Below are 19,379 nucleotides of genomic sequence, written 5' to 3' on the forward strand. Positions count from 1 at the left end.
CCGTTTCTGGTTTCTCTTTGGAGCATTCCAACCATGCATTGGGCATCAGGTGTACAGACATGCAAGTACTGCCACATTGTCTGTGTGAAACCTATTGTGTATATATACGGCGGCGTCGGGACGCTCTCCATACTTGCAAGTGTTCGAGACGTATATTGTCCAAGAGTATTTGTTGAGCGCTGTCTCTGTTCCGTGTAGCCGGCTGAAAGAGAGATTGTTACAGCTTTGAATGACGCTTTTTTTCCTTTCCAATCTATGGCCACGTATTCGCTGTGTACACTGTGCGCATGTGGCAAAGAAGAGTCCTTCTACAGCACAACTGGAAAACAACTCATTCAAGTTGTTTTCTTATTGTCTCTTCGCAATGGCTGAAGAGAGCGGAAGAGAAGTGTTTAGAAGCAGTGTCAACGCCGCGGACTTTGATGTTGCGGGTCAAATGCTAGGGATGAGCCTCGTTGCTGCAGAGTCTGACAGCCATGACAACTGTGTTGCTGACGGTGAGGATTTGAGGAATAATAGATTCTAATTTGCTGATGCGCAATTAGCGCTGGATGCTTGAGGTAGCGTCGTAGAGGATCGAGAGTCGAGGACATCAAACGTTCTATCTTTCGTGTCATTAAAAGCAAAGCTGAGGTGAAAGGTCTGTCTGAGATTGCTTTTCACTTGTAATCAGCGTCTTCAAAGTTATTCGATAAAATGGAGTTTTCTCGCGATATTCAGGAATGGGTGCAATACACCATAAATTTGGTTCATTGACTTGTTCGCTCAACTTAACTCTATTACAACCCAGTTTTTTACAGTTATGACCTTCCTAAGACAGAAAGGATACAATTAAGAGTGGAGTGGATTTCAGAAAAGTATGGAGTATTTAGATTCATTAGCATCAGCAGAAATGCCTGTTGCCGTTTCAGTAGATTTAGAAAAGAAATTAGAATTTATTTTATTAGGAAATACCACTCTAAGCCGGCTTCTGTTCTTGCTCAGTCAGCGCGGAGGATTTCATGTGAGCGTAGAATTTCTCTCACTATTTTGCAGGAGAACTGTCTTGTTCTTCGCCGTTCTATTTTCTTCGATGTTCAGATATGAGCAGCATGTGTGGCTTTGCGGGTTCATATTGGAGAAAGGAAAGCGTCTGAGGCTTGTAAGATAAAGAAGGCATGCTGTCTCATGCTTTGGGTCAGCAGTGGAATCTTGTTATATGCTGTACATAAGACACAGTGATTGTTGGCCGCCTGTTGAGCTGCTTTAGAGCTAGTAGCGCATATTGTGGCGTTGACGTTGGCTGGTTGTTGTCTTCTGTGGTCGCAAAAAAGGTTTCAAGTGTCTGCTTCGTTCCACGGTGCCCGCGTTGTACAAGCGGTTTACTGGTCCCTGTAACAGTTCTTGGACGCCGCACTGGAGTTAGCCAAAATGCAGACATTGCTCACTAGCTGATATGCTTGACGCAGAAAGCATAGACGGCAGAAGGAAACACAGGGAACGTAGTGCTACTAGCAACTCGGCATTTGTTGAATGGCCACTTGCTTTTAAACAGCAACTGCTCTTTATCAGCAAAAGAAGACCCCCCCCCCCCTCCCCAATAAGTACTACGTAATTATTATGGTTTGCTCTCACGCATGTACTGCGTCATCTTTACTACAAGATAACTCTTCTTACTCTCAGACCAGGCAGCCGGCCGATGATCGAAACAGTCATGTCTTCGAAGCATACGTAAAATTTCCTGTCACTGCGAATGCCTCCAGAATATCGGACTTAATGCCGTATTCTGAGTCTGCGTAATTGAATGCCAATTTTTGCTTTTGTTGCCTTTCTTTTTTCTGGTAAAGTAGTTGCCAATTTGAGTAATTTACTGCCCTTTACCTTGTAGTTATGGACCGTGTTTAGTGCGTTACTAATTGCAGACGTCTTTGTCATATTGCCCCCCCCCCCCCCCCCCCCGAATAAAGAATCAGATATAGGTGCAGTGAGGTCTGCACGTAATAAGGTGGAAGGTTACTGAGAAATATTGTTCTTGCTAAAGAAAGGTAACCCAGCGCAGGACTCGGGACAATGGAAGACAACGATACACCACGCACTGACTAGCAACTCGAGTTTAATGAGTGCGTTTGTATCTGCTATGTACACTTACCAATCTCCCGCAGTGGGTATGTGCCATTAAGCCTGAGGACATCATCCTCATCGTCATTTATTCCGCCAGCAGCAAAATTTCGTTCCTTGCGGATTAAACGTCAGTTGCTAGTCAGCGCGTGGTGTGTCGTTGTCTGCCTTCATCCCGTGCTTTGCGCTTGGTTACACTTCTTTAGAATATTGTACCAACTTAACTTGCCCGGCCTTCTGCCTTGACTCAGAGAATTGCCCATACGCAGCTGCTCAGATCTTTATGGCGAGGTAACTTTTGGTTACTCAGTTAATAAGAATTATAGCTGCCACATTCACTTCTCTTGAAAAAAGAAGTAAAAGCAATATATTACTATAGGGTGCATTTTATCCTATCTGAAAGCATGTCAGTCTTACAGAAAGCCACGAAACCTTGATGGAATGGTAAGTTAAAACACAGGAAAATTACAGCTGCGCTTGATCAGCAGCTGCGCTGCGTGGCACCGTGTGACATCGGCGACACTCAGGGAACGTTTTTTGCGACGATTCGTGCAACTAGGGAAGAGTGTCGCAGTGTGTGGCCAGGCGGACGCTTTTCTCGTTTTTTTTTTTCCTTTCCCGTTTTTGCCGCTTCTTCAGGTTTCCGTAGTGTCGGGCAAGCATTGTGTGTGTGTATGTATGCGTGTGTGTCGCGAATGACCGACAGCTAGTCGGGCCTCCTGACTGTTCACGCGTCCACCGGCTGACGCGAACGCCGTCTTCGTATTTGTAAGCGAATCTCCGCGATTAGTAGAGCCGCCGTTGAATTAAAACGCCCATCACAAAAAAAACGCTGTGTTTCTGAATTCTTTTTGGCGCGTGTAATGCACTGCAAGGAAAAGTTTTGGCTTCCCCTGGTCCGGTCTCTGATGTCCGCCGATTTTTGTTCATCCATCAGAACACGAGCACAGCTGAACCTGTACATAGGTAAATCTGCTCCTGCTCCGCAACTGTGCCTACCACGTGAACACCTATACCTGTGCACAGGTAAACCTGCTCCTGTTCTTTACCTGTGCTTATATCGCGCACAGCTGCACCTGTGCAAAGGTCAATCTGCTCTTGATCTGCAGTTGTGCTTGCCATGAGCACAGGTGCATCTGAACCCCTGTCAGTGGAAGATCACCTCTCCAATAGAGTTGTGAGCTCAGCTTAATAGCTTAATAAGTTGAGAACTTCAGAAGTGCAAGAGTATTACACACAGTTCAATGTAAGCACCACAGCAGACACCCTGAATGCTATTTCATTTTCTTCTTTTAAAATGTGGCTAAGATGGCCTGCAAGGTTCTGACCTATAATTAGGGATGCCTATTTTAGGATTACATGTGCCGAAGCTGTTTAAGACTGTTTAAGACTCATTTCTGGCTTTGAGCAGGGTGGCATCTCTCTGTCTAGGGATTAGGGATGAGATGGGGTATATGTGTTTGTTTTTCTGAGAGTTCCATAGCATGTGACACAGGTACAGAACTTCTCTATAGTGCTGAAATTCTGGCCTGGGTACCAGCTGTGTAGTGATTTGGATTAAAGGGGTAGAACATGCAAGTTCTGGCCACGAACCTCATCAAAAAACTGTTTACTCACTCACTCATGCAAGTTAAAGACGCAGAAGAAGAAGCAGAAGAAGACGATCATGCTGGTTGCCTTCCTAGTGTTTGCAGTCCTGAGGTTTTCAGCAGCAGCAAGCGATGTGAATATGACCGCGACGACCAACTCGAGTGGTTTGGTCGGCTGGTCGGGTGAGAGCGTGGCGCTGACCTACAACATCAGCACGCGTGTCGGAATCATCGTGCAGTGCACCAGGAACGGCGACCACGTCACCTCGTACTACGTCCTGGTAAGGCCTCAGAACTGACATGTCCATCGTATGCGTGCTGTAAAATTTCAGCCCCATCCGTGCCTTCTGCCCCTCATCAGTTAGTGGCTATGGCGCTGCAATGAGTACCTCAAGGTCGCGGGGTCACTGCCGGCCAGGGTGGTCGTATCTCAATGGAGGTAAAACCCAAGAACATCCTGGTTTTGTGCGATGTCAGTGCACGGTAAAAGCCGAGGGGTGGGTGTAGGGAACAGCAGATATCCGACACACCTACTTACAGATACTAAACACTCCGGCTGCCATCAACGTTTCGAATGATCCCAGCCCTTGCTGATATTCACATTCGTACAATCGCAAACGGCCGGTGAATTTTTTTAGTCTTGATTCGACCAACCAAGACGCTGTTTTCATTAGCTATCGGTGCAGAGCAAAAAGACTGTGGAGCACCCTTACGGGCGTTCTCATCCCCGCCACATGCTTCCCGTCGTGTGACCCCGACGGACATGTAGGCTTTAGTGCATCGGGTGTACAACGCCCGCCACATCTCACAACCCACTGGCCACCGCTTTGGCTCGGGTGTGTATCCTCACCCGGGTGGTTGTGCAGTGCGGGGCACAAGCTTCGTACACAGTCTTTCGATAGAGAGCGGTGGAATGCCAACCTGGAGTGCATCACAAGTGGCACTGCGGAGAATTCCAACCCGTCTGCTACCTTCCAGGCGTAAGTCCAGGAATCTTATTCACTACGACAAAGCTCTGGTGCTGGCACAGAGTGTAGTTGAGGTATATATACAGTAATGGTATTTACATTCGACCTAGACGAAAAGGGAATAAAACAATTCAGAGACAGAAAGTTCGAAAGCGTATGCGACCTAAGTTGGTCACAAATCCCTGCTCTGTTAGATGCAGTGCTGTATGCTTCAACGAATGATTTCAATAGCACACTGACAGAAGAGGACAGTGAGGAGTTGCCAACGTTCAATGGATGCTAGAGACTTAGTGTTTTTCGTATTCGTGGATCCTTGCTGACGGTCGGCGCAAGTCTTGAGAAATGGGGCACAGCTGACTGGACAGACAGCGTTCTGAACTTCTTGTGAGGGCCGCACCTTGCTTTGCTTATTGTTACGCGTGACTGTTAAATTCATTTTTGGAGATGCACTGAGAGTACAAGAATGTATTTACTGAAGAGAATGAGATCGAACCCGGAACATACGTACACCACTCTTCCTCGGTTTTGAAGTTGGGAAGAGCTTTCGCCGTCACCCCTTCCATACTTAGGACTCTGAGGGATGCTGCAAGAGCCACACTGCCTGGCTAAAAAGTAAACCCCATTGGCTCTTTACTTTTGATACCCCCCCCCCTCTTGACACCGCCTTAACCCAGAACTGCATTTTATTTTTCTTCATATTCTACATGATACCCAAAAGACCATTGGTTATCTTTTCTGCACATCTCATGACTTGCCCAACTTCATTTCTTACTCTTTCTTGATTTCCGCCAGTACATCTTTAAGACAGTTGGTTGTCTAATATTTTTTGTAACTCTCTAAAATACTACAGCTATTTCCCTCTGCTTAACTTAACAGTTACAAGTACAGCTACTCCTGCGTAACGTTACTGAGCGCTTCAAATTTTGTGACACCCGTTGAAATAATTCTCCGGCTTAATTTGTGTTCGTACTTCGTCGCGTAATCCAGGTGCCCGGCGAGGAGTCGGTGAGCCTCAATCGCTCACTGACCATCCGCTCACTGAAGCACCGCGATGCCGGCGTCTACTTGTGTGAAGCCCGAGTGCCTCAGCCGGGTGGCGGCGAGGCCCCGGCGGCTAACGTCACGTGGTACCTGGACGTGCAGCGGCGCCCGCCGGCTTGCCTCGTAAACGAGTCGTGCGTAGAGACCGACGGCCACAGCTGCTGGAGAGACCTGTGCTCCTGTCGGTCGTCTGACATGACCTTCTTCTCCAAGAGGGGACGCCGGCGATGTCGCCTCACGGGAGCACTCAGCCTCACAGCGAGGATCACCGCGCTGCCTCGCTCTACGGTGAGGATCACATGCAAGTGTTTTGAAGAGCAGCCTAAACCGCTTAATTCGAACTTACGGCTTATAAACGGTACAGCGTTAAGGAGCTCAGTCGCAAAAAATTTGGCGTCGCCTTTGACCGTGAGCGAAAAATCAAAATCCTCAGAGAAGCAATGTGAGAAGCAGGCGGAACACCTAGGTCACGTGACCTTGCGGCATCATCCACACCTGCCGACCGGATTATGAGCAAATTGCCCACCGTGGCAGGTGACAGTTAAATTAATAACTGGCAGCTCCGGAAATGCTACCTGTTTTCCAAAAATCCCACCGGTGGCAGCACCTGTCATAGCAGGGCAGTGGCGCATTGCATAACCGCTTCACCACTGCGCCAGGAGAAGGGGAGGACTCCTATGCATCTATGAATGTAAATTAGGAAATTAACAATTCTGTATACATGAGAATGCACCCACTACGCTACCGCGTCCTAACCTTAAGGCGGAACTTGAGACCCCTCCAATTTGTTGATCTGAACCTTTAGTCCCGTCGGCATCAAGTGTAGCAAAAACTATGGGGCCGCTTAAGTCACCTTAAAGGGCCCCTGCCCACCCCATCGTCCCAAACACTCTCTACCTCACTTTGAGCGAGCCTCCTCTCCTTCCATTCCCTCCTCGAAATTCTTCTCTCCCGCTCCACGTCGAGTAGGCTCAGCAAGGCAAAATCACCCCTTCCTTCTCCGGTGTAAGCCGGAGGCGTGGTGTCTGTGGAGTGCGTCACAGGGCGACGTCATGGCCCCGCCTTCAATAGAACTCTTTTCTTGGTTTTTGCATTTTCTCCGCACACTGAACGATCGAGAGGCGCGATCGGCTCGACCACCTGGACTTGTTAGCGAGCGCATCCTTTCATACATCTGTTTGTCATTCCCAGTTAACGAGCCACCTTTTCATTTTCTTTTAGGCCTCCCCACCGTTTCACGAGCGGAGGGGCGGAAGTCGGTTGTGTTCGAAACACACGGCGAAGCGCGGACCCGGCAACCGCCCGTTTGCTTTTCTCCATGCGTGTTTGTGTTCTGTGTGTTTGTGTCTTTTCTCCGCTCCAAAGCATATGTCATTTATTGGAGTCAAGGCGTACACAAGATGCACGAAAGATAAGCGGTGTGTGTGCGGAGCGGTCAAGTGGGCGAGCGAGGGAAAGGCTCTGCTGCACTAGTAATTAAAACCTTGTTTTGGGGGGCTTGCATAGAAGAAAAAAATCTGAGAAGGGAGCGCGTACGCAGAGCGTCTCGTGAGGTGATCACGGCGGGGGGAGGGGGGGGGGCGAACCAACTTTCTCAGTTTTACTATTTTTTACTTTTTATGGCAAGGGTTCAAGGCTGTCGCCGCACGCTCACTCCGCAGTTTTTTTTTTTTTTTTCCTTCATGCGGGTTTGTAGGCATGAGCCAGAACAGAAGGCGCTGCGGAAAGCGTTGTGCAGACGACGCGACGCCAAGGCTACGCCCAACCTTCTCCCGTCAGTCAGAACGATGCACCAATGGAGTGCCTTTAGCGAAAGTAGCCCCCCATGACGTCAGCGGGGTTCAGAGTAGTGGGCCGGGCCCGTTTTTGTTGAAGGAAAGAACGAGCGGGCTTTGATTTGAATTTTCGCAGCTTTTCGGGGCGCGCATGGCTCTAGTATTTTGCAGCGGTTATCTTCGATGCCTCATCTATGCAGTGGGCTTGTTTTTCAAAAATGTCCGGACCCTGGGCAGTGGCCCTTTAAGAGTGGACTGCGATTGCATCAGATTTCCTGTGTCGCAGTCTACCTTCCAACTCTTGTGTATTTATGCTTCAGTTTCTTTGCATAGATATCCAACATGCTGTGTGGTGTTCGCATGTTTGCATGTATCATAATCTTTTTTGATTTCTGATTTTGTTTTTATCTGGGCTGTTGTCTAGAAATCATATTACTCGCAACCTGGTGGCAGGTTGCGATTTTCAGAAGGGCATGTGACCTCTCTTCACCAATCATTAATTGCCACCTGCCACAGTGGGCAGGCTGCGATGCCGTCACAAGTTCCGGTGAGCTCTCTTGACCAATCAACGAATTTGGTCTCGGACATCGGCGGGGTTTTCTGGGACGATAACAATAATGATATCGCATTAAAATGCTCCATTTAACATTTTAATGCCTAGCGTTGCTGAGCAGCAACGGCTGACATATTTTTATTCTCGCATACCAGGCAAGCTGGTACCATCTTTTGTAAGGCAATACCCTGCCGACTTGTTATTTAAAAAAACTCACAGGCTCTCAGATAATCTGATGGTATGAACTGCGTAAGTAAAAATTCGCTTTTTGGGGGATGCTTTTCTATTGCGGGCTTTCTTATTTCTGGTGATTTTCGATACCTGACCTTGATCCCTTGGCCTTCAGCCACTGGAAATCTGACAAAAAATTGCACAACTATGTTTCATAAACTATACTATCATTTTTCTCGTCGACGAAACTCTCTCTTACAGCCACCGCTACGAGCTTCTCGCCGCCATTTTAATTCAATGAGCTTTCAGCGTCTGCATGGTCACACTGATGCTTTCAACAGGTCCTTTTTTTCCCGGCACAATTGCAGCATGGAATGAACTACCCGAATCAATAAATAGCCTCCGAGCGCGACGCACTTAAATTTAGGACTAAACTTGCTGCCCATCTCAAGAAATAACTACATCTGTTTGATTTTACCGCAATTTGTTATTCTTTCGAGTTTATGTGATTGTGGTCCGTGTTGCGTTTCTTTATAATGTTGTACTTATAGTCTGCTTTAGGAGTTTTCGAATTTTGTTTTGTTACAATCTATGGTATCCTTGTATTGTTATTGTATTAATGTCTTGTAGTGCCTGTTCTCGTTTTTATATTACTGCCCATTCATACATATGTTATCGATCTCCCTCTTCCCTCTTATATAATGCCCCACATAGGGGCCAGTAAGGGATAATAAATGATGAAAGCAGTGCTAACTCATTTAGCTTTAATTTAGCTGGCTTTATTTCTGGATGATGGTTTTTTTGTGCTTTTACAATTGTATTAATCACATTTGGCCACGAAGTGTCGCGTTGATCCACTGACGGGCTCGCTTGCTGCGCCGCTTTCTCTCTCTGCCGACTCGCTGCTCTTTTGGGGCGTCTCTGCGCCCGTCGCTTTGCATTTTCCCTCTCGCCTCTTGTCGAGGACCGGTTCTTGCGCTCGGCTCACTGGAGGTGCTGGAAGCTTCACTCGGTGGCCACGCAGAGACACACGTCGGCATTTCCGCCTTAAGACACTTACAAACTTGAAGGATGCTCTAACAATTTTTTTTTTCTACCAAAAGACGCACTTAATGATGCCCATTGACCAGCCGTTGCACGTTAAAGCAAAAGGTGAGCGAAATGGCTGGGGGTACCACAGCAGCCTATTGTATAGCTAAAAATATCTTGCATCATATCACGAGAGAAGAACGAAGGTGATTATTTCATGTGCATAGCCTAACAATGGTGTGTGATAGCGTGAATAAAGAACACAAATAAATTTCTCAGAAGAAACTCCTCACTGTGCAGTTTCAAATGAAAATTATGGTGGTTCCGTCCTAATATTTAGGTTTTTTTTGATGCACTGCAAATTCTGCCAAAGTTTCCAGCTTCTTGAAGAATACGGTAAAATTCTGGGCATCAAAGGGCGAATTTGAATTATGCATTTTTGAAGCTTATTTTTTCTCCCCTTTGAGTAGAATTTATGGAGACTACACTAATTCTAGCAGTAAACAACCTATTGACTATCCACAAATAAGTTGTAAAACAGTTCATTACAGAAGTAGGTTGACACGGTGATGCCGAATCATTTTTTACGCCACAAGGGTAGCTTTTACGGAAGAGCCATTACGCACATTTCTTTAACTATCATCTCTGCAGTTAGAGTTATAGAGGTCAAGTTCAATTTGTCTTAAGCGTGAACTCATTTTAATGTGCACTGGAGAATTTCCAAGGCTCTATAGATGCCTGTCCGCAAGGTAAATACGGCTGATATTTTTTAATGATGTTGTGATGGTGTATAGCTTTTTGTTAGTGCTTGATTTCACTGTCACTTCCTGATAGAATGTGCTCTTATTTTCTCGTTGACCATCATTAGCTCTTTTACGTCAAGGGGCGGACAAACGTTTCTCCACTAGATCGCTGATGATTGGTGCTCCGCTTGAACCGGACTTCCTATATATCCAAGTAACTGATTTTCTGTCGCCCAATTAGTAGAGAGTATACAACAGCTGTATCTTACCGGTACTCACCTTTGGGGCAGAAACGAGGAGGCTAACAAAGAGGGCTCAGCTTAAGTTAAGGACAACGCAGCGAGCTATGGAAAGAAAAATGGTAGGTGCAACATTACGAGATCGAAAGCGGGCGGAGTGGGTGAGGGAACAAACACGGGTTAATGAGAGCGTAGTTGAAATCAAGAGGAAGAAGTCGGCTTGGGCAGGGCATGTAATGCGAAGGAAAGATAACCGCTGGTCCTTAAGGGTAACGGAGTGGAGTCCAAGAGAAGGCAGGGGCGGCAGAAAATTAGGTGGGCAGATGAGATTAAGAAATTTGCGGGAATATGGTGGCCGCGGCTGGCGAAGGACAGGGTTATTTGGAGAGACATGGGAGAGGCCTTTGCCCTGCAGTGGGCGTAGTCAGGCTGGTGATGATGATGACCACAATCACTTATTGTTCCCTCTCAGTGCGAGAATAGAGACAGCGCGCCTTTAATATAATGTTCTAATTCTCGAAAATGTTGTAAGATGTGTGACGGTTAGTTGCAGAATGGTTAGTTGCGTTATGTTGACAGCCTATAGAGAACGCCGTGATGGGGTACTTATTTGTTTCATTGTGTGTTTCATTGCTGTTTACACTATGGGAATAAACCATGAAGTCGGCAGACGTGTTTGCATGGCAGCTACAGAACTTCGCTATTTTCTCCACTCATCTCAGTTCGACCTGCTCGAGATCAGCTACTACCTGGTGACGTTTGGAGACACTGTGGTCACGTGGTACAGCGACAGGGTGCGTGACGGCCGCTCCGTCGCCAAAGTCTTAGTGGACTCGCCTCGGCGCCAGTTTAGTAGTGCCATCTACTTGCGGAGACCGGAGTTCGAGCACGGCGGCACTGTCAACGTGACCGCCGTGCTCTCTGGCACGGCCATTCTCAAGCTGGTGCAGATCGACGTGCCCAGGAGCACTTATCGGATCGGTGACGCCTGCAAGGACGACTTGGACTGCGGAAACGCCGAAGGCTTCTGCATGAAGGTATACCTCACCTTATGTTTCCTTAGGTCATGCTTAACTGCATACAAAACTCCTGAGCATGAGCGCGCTGGGATGAACACGCATCTTCTTCAAATGTATGCTGTGTTCTGCTTCCAGTACAGCCACCACTTTATGAGTGAGATATTTAATGGAAATTCCTGCAGGGTCGCTGCTCGTGCACCGACAGCACTGGCAAGGACCACGGACGCCCCGTCGACGGCCAGTGCGTAGCGTCCTGCTCTCAGCCCAAGGACTGCGACTCTGTCCAGCACAGCCACTGCTTCGGCGGCGTCTGCCAGTGCTTCGAAGGACTGCACCTGTACAACAGGTCTGCTAGGCACAACAGACGATTAGGGAAGGGAACAGGGACCACGCTTAGAATTATGCGCCTAGGACGAGTTGTCCTCTGTTCTCTATTCTTTCCAAAAAAAAAAGAAGCTCATGTAGAGAACGCCTGGCGGACGCAGGGTATTGTCGACAGGAAGCTGTGCTTCTTCGTTATTTACATACACGTCGCAGTGGCTCAGAAGCTAGTACGTTCGCTGGCTGAGTTAAAGCCCCGGGTTTGACCTTGGCCGAACTAGGTAAAATCTTTCGGAGTTAATCTATTATAGGCCTTTTTTTCCGAACATTGCGAAATCGTGTCTGGGAGTTTTAAAGTGAAGCATGCGCCTTCAAAAGCGGTCTCTGAGTTTATCATAAATGTTGTCTAAGTTAATACTTTGCGAGAGATACATTGTAGATTTAAATTGCACAGATACTTTGATACGTTGTCGTGGCGTGCGAAAGGGGAATACCATTAGTTAGTAACATTCCATGTTAACTGAGCATAGAGCATTGAACTGGGCTCGACTGGTAGCCGTTGTTTGGCATACGAATGTGCTGGAACCCAAACTTCCAGTGAAGCAGGCTGCTGTACACTTAAGATCACTTCTAAAGTGCCTCCTTTCGCTTTGTTGGAACGAGCGTCTATTTATGCTTATGTGTAGACAAGGTTGAGGAAATGCGGGGCTTTCACACACAAGTAGCCGTTAGTCATTGAAAGAAGGAAGTAAAAGAGAATATGTTTGAAAAAGTGCTAGTGTCATTCGAATTTTGGTGGAAAAGTACAAGCCGTATCATTACGGTAGAGTGCAGTTTCATAGACAATTGAAGAAAACACGGTCGTAACACAAAAACGCTCGAAAGCCGAAAGCGAGACTTGCGCTGCCTTAGCGCTAGACATGTGGAGGTCGAATTCGTCTGGCGCCATGGCTGTCGCATTATTTATTCTGCTTCGTGTGACTTCAGCTTCTTTCTACTCGATTACTGGACTGATTTTCTACGATAAACATAATACTTAAAAAATTACATTCTTCTCAAGATTCTTTGCTTTGGATGGCTGTTGGCTTTTTAGATATCTGTTACTCAGTAATGACATGCTTTTACCTCATTTCTTTTTTTAAGGACTAGCGGTTCAAGTGGTGCACCCGTTCACCAAGGATTACACCTTGCAGCCCTCTCAGTTTCTTCTGGCAAACGATAGAGCGCACTCGCATGGCGCAGGAGCTGCATACCCGATCAGTGCGGAAAGCGGGTCCACTGCTCCGTCAACGAGACGTGCGTTTTTGGGCGCTGCTTCTGCCGTCCGGGCTACGTGTTCGAGAACGGCCGCTGCGTGCAGGCCGAGTGTCTGACCAACGCTGACTGCGTCTGGAAGAACACGGAGTGCTTTTCGGGTTCGTCGTCAACGCGTCCATGCGCTTTTCAATACGCTGTGACTAGGGCTTCTAATCCGCCAAAAAGCCGTTACCTCTCTTTGACGCCTGATTCTGGAAGGTGGCCCACCTGTTACGGTAGGCAGGTGACAACCTACACTGTCTGGTCCCTCCGCAATCTGGAAGAGCTGGGTGTCAACCACCTGGGAGGAAGGTGGGCAACCTAAGTCACCTGATCATGTGACGTAATGAAAACCTTCCGACCGGATTGTGAGCCGACCACAACCGTGGCAGGTGGCAGCTCAACTAATGGTTTGCCGCGAGGGGTTCCTCGGGACGAGCAACCTCGGTCTCACAAGCCCCATCGATAAAAGCACCTGCCATCGCAGGGGAGCGGCGCGTCACTTAACCGCTGCACCTCTGAGTCGGAAGTGGCATGAAGACTCCTAGGGATCTATGAATGTAGCGAATGAGCAGTTCTACGGCAGTGAATTTAAAAAGATGCACTATAACGCAAACTTAGGTTATATAATATATCAACTACGGTAAACCAGTTGAAATCAAGCAAAACCACACAAAATCAAGTTAAAGCGTGCAAAAGATGGCTAACCATGCTAGCGCACGATGATTCATTAGACCCAAGCTAAACCTGCCATTATTTTTTTTCTGCATTTCTATGGCATATGCAGCGTCGACTGTGGCAGCGAAGGCATTATTTAAACAATTTAGTTAAAGAGTTGTTAATTCGCGGTGTTCAGGACTGCATGCTGCCGGGCTAGTTGCTGCTACCTTATGTGAAGAAGTAAGTGCGAATTCCTGACGAGGAACAGAAGTAGAAGAACTTCTTGCTGGGCGAGTTGGTGCATAGCCATCCCAAGAGTAACAGAAGCTCTGGGGAATGCGTTATGTGTCTTCTGATCTGTCTCTTGTCTAGTTTTTGCACTGGCTTATTCACATTAGAGGTAATATTCGTTTGGGATCACAACAAAAATGTTCTTGATGGAAGCCATAAAATGGTGATCCTTGTTGCGAGTGGCTCCTAACAGCGAGTGGTTTCTAACTCTGTTGCGAAATCATTTTTTAAGAATGCGTAACTATTCTTCAGTAAATTTGATATATAATTTCTGAGTTAATGAAAATCATTGTTCCCATTTGTGCCTGGGAAATTCGTAGAGCGAACAAGACACTATGACGAAAGGAGTGACACAAACAAGGATTTCTATCTATATCTCGATCGTTACGTGCACATGAGCGAATGCAGGTCAGAAAAAAAATGTAGGAACGGCCTATAACAAATAATCAAGAATTGCATAACAAATTCAAAGGTGTGAGAGCGCTTTGAGAAATTCTGAATTTCTAGAGGGTTATAAGAAAAGGCGGCCCAGGAACGCTTAGAGGTATGGCGGACAGTTTTGTGGGAATTGTAAATTCTTCGAATGCCCATTTTGTTCTCACTTTACTCCCAGCCTTTAACGCTTGTCTTTTTTTTCCTTTTCCACCAGGAAAATGCGTATGCCGGCCAGGTTATAGGATCGTCGATGGTGACTGCGACCGAGAATACTTTGGCAGCTGCAGCCTTGGATGCGCCTCGGTGCCCAATAGTCAGTGCGGAGACGGGGCCATGTGAGCATTCTCTCGGAATCTAATGCTTAAAGTGTGCAATTCGGCACCTGGAAACCAGTTTATTTTGCACTAATTGCTTTGCTGCTCTGATTACTTTTGTGTGTTGCAGGGTTATTGCGAGTATTGAGCCTTGCTTTTGATCGAAGTAGCCCCGTTAACCTACTCATACGGTAATCTTAACTGCTTACAAAGAGATTGAGCAAACGTTATTATTAACCCAATAAAATGTCAGTTTATTTCTTTCACACGCAAGCATCACCCTTTCCTGGCTGAACACAAACTAGATTCTACCCGACTTTCTAGAGTTTCTCACTATAAATACCTGGGCGTTTACTTTTCGTCCGATCTCACCTGGAACGAGCACGTCGAGCACGTTTCTGCTAAAGCTTATGGCATGCTAAATTTTCTACGAAGAAATTTTAAAATGGCAGCACTAAAAGTTAAAGAGCTTCTATATTTCACCTATATTCGGCCAATATTGGAGTACGCTTGTGTTGCTTGGCACCCCCCCAACTTTAAATTTAACCGACATGCTTGAGCGTATTCAGAACCTTGCCGCTCGATTTGTCTCCGGTAATTACGATTTTAACAGCAGTGTTACTAACATTAAACTAACGCTGGGATGGGAGCTGTTACGGAAACGCCGTACGATCTCCCGGTTATAAATGCTGTATAAAATCTTTCACTTAAAAATAAAAATAGATAAAGAAAATTATTTCCTACCACCGCATTTCAGGTCAAACAGACTTGACCATGGATGGAAGATTAGAGAAATTAAATGCAAAACTAACACTTATCAAAATGCATTTTTCCCAGCTACCATTCATGACTGGAATCGCCTGCCCCATGAAATTGTTAAGTGCCGTTCCGAACCTATGTTCCGCGCGTTGCTGTCGGATGTATGAGTGCGCAGTTGGCTTGTTTTGTTTTTTTCATGCCTTGTTGTTGTTTCATATTTCATTAATTTTGTGCTTGCTGTGTCATGCCTTGTTGTGTTGCTTTTTTCTTCCTCTTTCTTTTTCTGGCCTATTCTTTTGTTATATATCCTCACCCCCCCCCCCCCTGCAATAATGCCTACGGGCGCTGCAGGTATTTCTAATAAATAAATAAATAAATAAATAAATAAATAAATAAATAAATAAATAAATAAATAAATAAATAAATAAATGAACTGCACCGCACACACAGAGCAAGATGTCTCTTTAAATACTCCAGTCGAAGTGCTTCAAGCACGAAACGGCAGCCAAAATGACGTCAAGTTTGACATTCAGAGGAGAAGGCATGTTTCTTCAACTAATCAGATTGCTTTCTAGCTACAGACCTGTCTTCCTTATTGTTTTCCTGCCAGGGGTGTTCTTGATGGTGTAAAATGATTCAGCCTGTGTCATCGGAAATGTCGTGCATTCAGACATTGTCATGACTTTGCCGCAGGTGCGTGTGCGGCCCCGGCTATGTGTACCGTGCCGTGGGCGGCTATGAAACATGCGCGCCCGTCGAGTGCCACCACGGTCTCCCGTGTTCGGGTCGAGGCTGGCACTGCGTGGACTACGCCTGTTCCTGCTCTGAGGGCAACGACTCCGACTCCTGCAGGTGCGCTTCCGTAGGCGTTCTTTTTTCCAATTTTAATCTAGAAATGACGTAGAATTGGGAACTAAGATACTTGTATACCAGGTGTCCCAGCTAAATGTAACCAAGCTTTTAAAAAACACGGGATGTTCTAGCCGTCTGAAACCAAATTAGGGTTGTTTAGAGTCGTGTGACCTAGTCTGCAGTATTTTTTTCGTTCTGCAAGGTTGACTAATTAGTAAGGCTTAATTAACTAACTTTTTAATTATTGACTTGAGGAACAAAGTGTGACTGGGAAAGTTGTAGATCGCTTTGAGAAACAGCTTACTGAGACATTTGCGGCAAAGTAATATTTACGTAAAGTAGTTTTTTTACCGGCCTTTAACCATAATCCGCACAATACGAAAAAGCTTCCACATGACAACTGTGCCACTTCAACATCCCAAAGCGCGCCTTAAAGAATAAAATCCCTTTTTTTTCTGATGTCCTCTCCTCGATGACACTTTGGGTGCACATTGGGGCAGAGAAGTGAGCAAGCAGCTGGTCACGTGACAACTTTCTTTTAAGGCCAATAAATGAAGCTACGTAAATCGTACCGTGACGGAAACAGCACTACTAGCGGTTTTTCGAGGTGGTCTAAAACTTTTGCATTGACACTTTCTTCCTGAAGTCAATAATTAAAAAGTTAGGTAATTAAACTTAACTAACTAATTAACTTTGAAGAGCGAAAAAATACTCAAGACTAGGCCACGCGACTATGAACAATACTGAGTTGGTTTCACTGGACTAGGACACTTCGCCTTTTTTAAAAGTTTGGTTACATTTAGCTGGGACATACGGTATATCGAACCCGCCGCGGTGGCTCAGTGGTTACGACGCTCACTGCAGGAGAAATTCCAGAGGCCCATGTACTGTGCGATGTCAGTGCACGTTAAGAACCCCAGGTGGTCAAAATTTCTGGAGCCCCTCACTACGGCGTCCCTCATAGCCTTAGTTGCTTTGGGACGTTAAACTCCCATAAACCAAACCTACTGAGCCGGAGTTCCTTGGTTCGAACCCGGCTGAGGCGGCCGCGTTTCGATAAAGGCGAAACGCAAAATGCGGCCGTGTGTTTTGCGATGTCAGTGCATAGCGATCCACAGTTGGTCGAAATTATTCAGTAGCCGTGCACTGCCGCACCTCTTTATCTCTTTATTCTTTCACTCCCTCCTTCCTCTCTTCCCTTATGGCACGGTTGAGGTGTCCACCGAGATGCGAAATAATTACTGTGCCTTTCCTCTCTTGAAAAACCAATTTAAGATAAGTATCGTATTTAAGGTTATCCCGAGAAGCTTAGACCAGCTATTAGCAGTGCAGCTTACGGCACAAGTGAAAGGACACAGAAAACCGACTCTGCTCGCACAGATTAATGAAATGTATACGAATGAACTTTTTTAACCTGTGTTTTCTATACTAAAGCATGCCGCGCCCTATGATGCATGATATGTAGCAAAAGAACCAGTTTTGCTACATATCATGCAGCTCTTCACAGCGTAGCCCGCTTTTTGAAGCCTTGTAATACAGCTTAATAGGTACTTGTCACCATTCGCTTTCATGTGTCACCTTATGTAAATCCATGGAAAGATTACAATGGTCAGGTGAGGAAAAATGGGTTCATGGCGTCTCAGGGAAAATGAAGAATCCTTAATAGACATGGACAGTACACTTCATGGCGAGGACCGTAAACCGAAGTTGCGAGAGGGTATCGAAGTGGGCAGCAAGAAACGTAAAGCTACAAAGACACTGCACAGGGGGAGGTAAACAGAGTAGGAGGTATGCTGGGATAGGCTGGCCGCACCCGACGTAGATTAGGATAACTGGAGGTAAATGGGAGAGTCCTTGGTCCTCTCATGAACATAACCGGGCTGGTGCTACTGCTGATGATGATAATATTGGTTATTGGTAGAGTATGTTTCAGTAGTCTCTTAGTTGTGGCGGCGCTTCTTAGCCACCACAGCCACCACTACTACTGCGTCTTTGCTTCAATTTGACGCGCAGAGACAGCGTGGCGGCCATGCTGTCTTTCTCGGAAGAAGAGCCCCCAGCCCACGAGACTGCCCTGTTGCTGTGCGGTAGTGGGCTCGCCTTTATCGCTGTGGGGGCCCTACCCGTGCTGGTGTGGAGGCGCTTTGGACCAGGACGACGTGAGAGGCGCCATCCACCGGCACCGAACGGAGGCTTCGGCCAGTACCTCCTAGCGTGGCCGCAGCATGCCGTGGCAATCGCCACAGCGCCACCGGCACAAGGTGTCACATTTAGGGCGCCAAAAAGAAGATACCCTTTCGAGTTGCACAACACTTGACAATGAAATCTGGCAGGGAATTGAGTATAGACTTTCCGCCGGTAAATATTTTATTGATACGCACATTCACCTCGATATAACAAGGCTAGATCACAGTGTTTAGCGGGTACCTGAATTTGTATTTACGGCAGTTTGCGTAACGTATTAAATCGTTTTGTCCTTTAATTTTTCTACCTCATGTTTACGTAACGTGCCAAAATAAGTTGAAATTGTGCTGGTTGACTTTCAAAACTAACCTCAATAAATAAATATCTGGTGCTGTATGCCACCTGCGATTTCGAATTTTTATTTTTGCATGGCCAGCCATACTAGTCTTTTTGTGCTTCTAATTCGCGCTTAAAATACTGTTCCGATGTTGAATTCAGCCACAGTGAATAAAAAACTTCCCTTAATCGCAGAATTGCTAGTAATCTCGATTCTTGTTTTAATTTGAAAGAATCACAAATAAGTTTTTTAACGAATGTAATGATAACTAGTGACCACGATTTACAACAAAACACGTTAGGTTCAGTATCCTACAACTTTATAGCGGTGTTGAAAGAACGAAAGTCAAGTATCGAGGAGTAATTTAAGAAGCGCGAGGAAAGGAGTACATTTTCAAAATATGGCCTCGCCACAAAAACGAGATAATTTTGGGGTTTATCGCCTCAAAGCGACACATCGGATTTAAGGGGCGCCGCAGTGGAGGACATGGGACTAATTTGAGCTTCCTGTGGTTCTTTAACATGCGCTGACAGCGCACAGCAGGCAGGAGGTATTTCGTCTCCGTCAAAATACAGGCGCGTGGTAGGGATTAAACCCGTTACCTTGGAGTGAGCACCCAAACGTCAAAGGCACTGAGCCGCTTTCGCGGGTACTTCACAGTTAAAAAATATTACACAGCCGGTCAACAAAACAAAACTACAAACAG

At 46.3% G+C, this 19,379-nt stretch overlaps 1 protein-coding gene across 1 annotated transcript; it reads left to right on the forward strand.

The window, feature by feature from the left end:
• The first annotated feature begins 364 nt into the window (after positions 1-364).
• LOC149329005 (uncharacterized) lies at positions 365-18,469 on the forward strand. The gene is made up of 10 exons (XM_089559160.1): positions 365-497; positions 3,207-3,274; positions 3,728-3,967; positions 5,642-5,983; positions 10,928-11,242; positions 11,407-11,570; positions 12,788-12,960; positions 14,442-14,562; positions 15,994-16,152; positions 18,166-18,469. The coding sequence occupies exons 1-10, from the start codon at positions 365-367 to the stop codon at positions 18,467-18,469; spliced, it is 2,019 nt and encodes a 672-aa protein (XP_089415286.1).
• The last annotated feature ends 910 nt before the right edge of the window (positions 18,470-19,379 follow it).

The sequence above is a fragment of the Amblyomma mixtum genome, chromosome 9, assembly GCF_055824585.1.
Source record: "Amblyomma mixtum isolate Tamu chromosome 9, ASM5582458v1, whole genome shotgun sequence".
Classification (NCBI taxonomy): Eukaryota; Metazoa; Arthropoda; class Arachnida; order Ixodida; family Ixodidae; genus Amblyomma; species Amblyomma mixtum.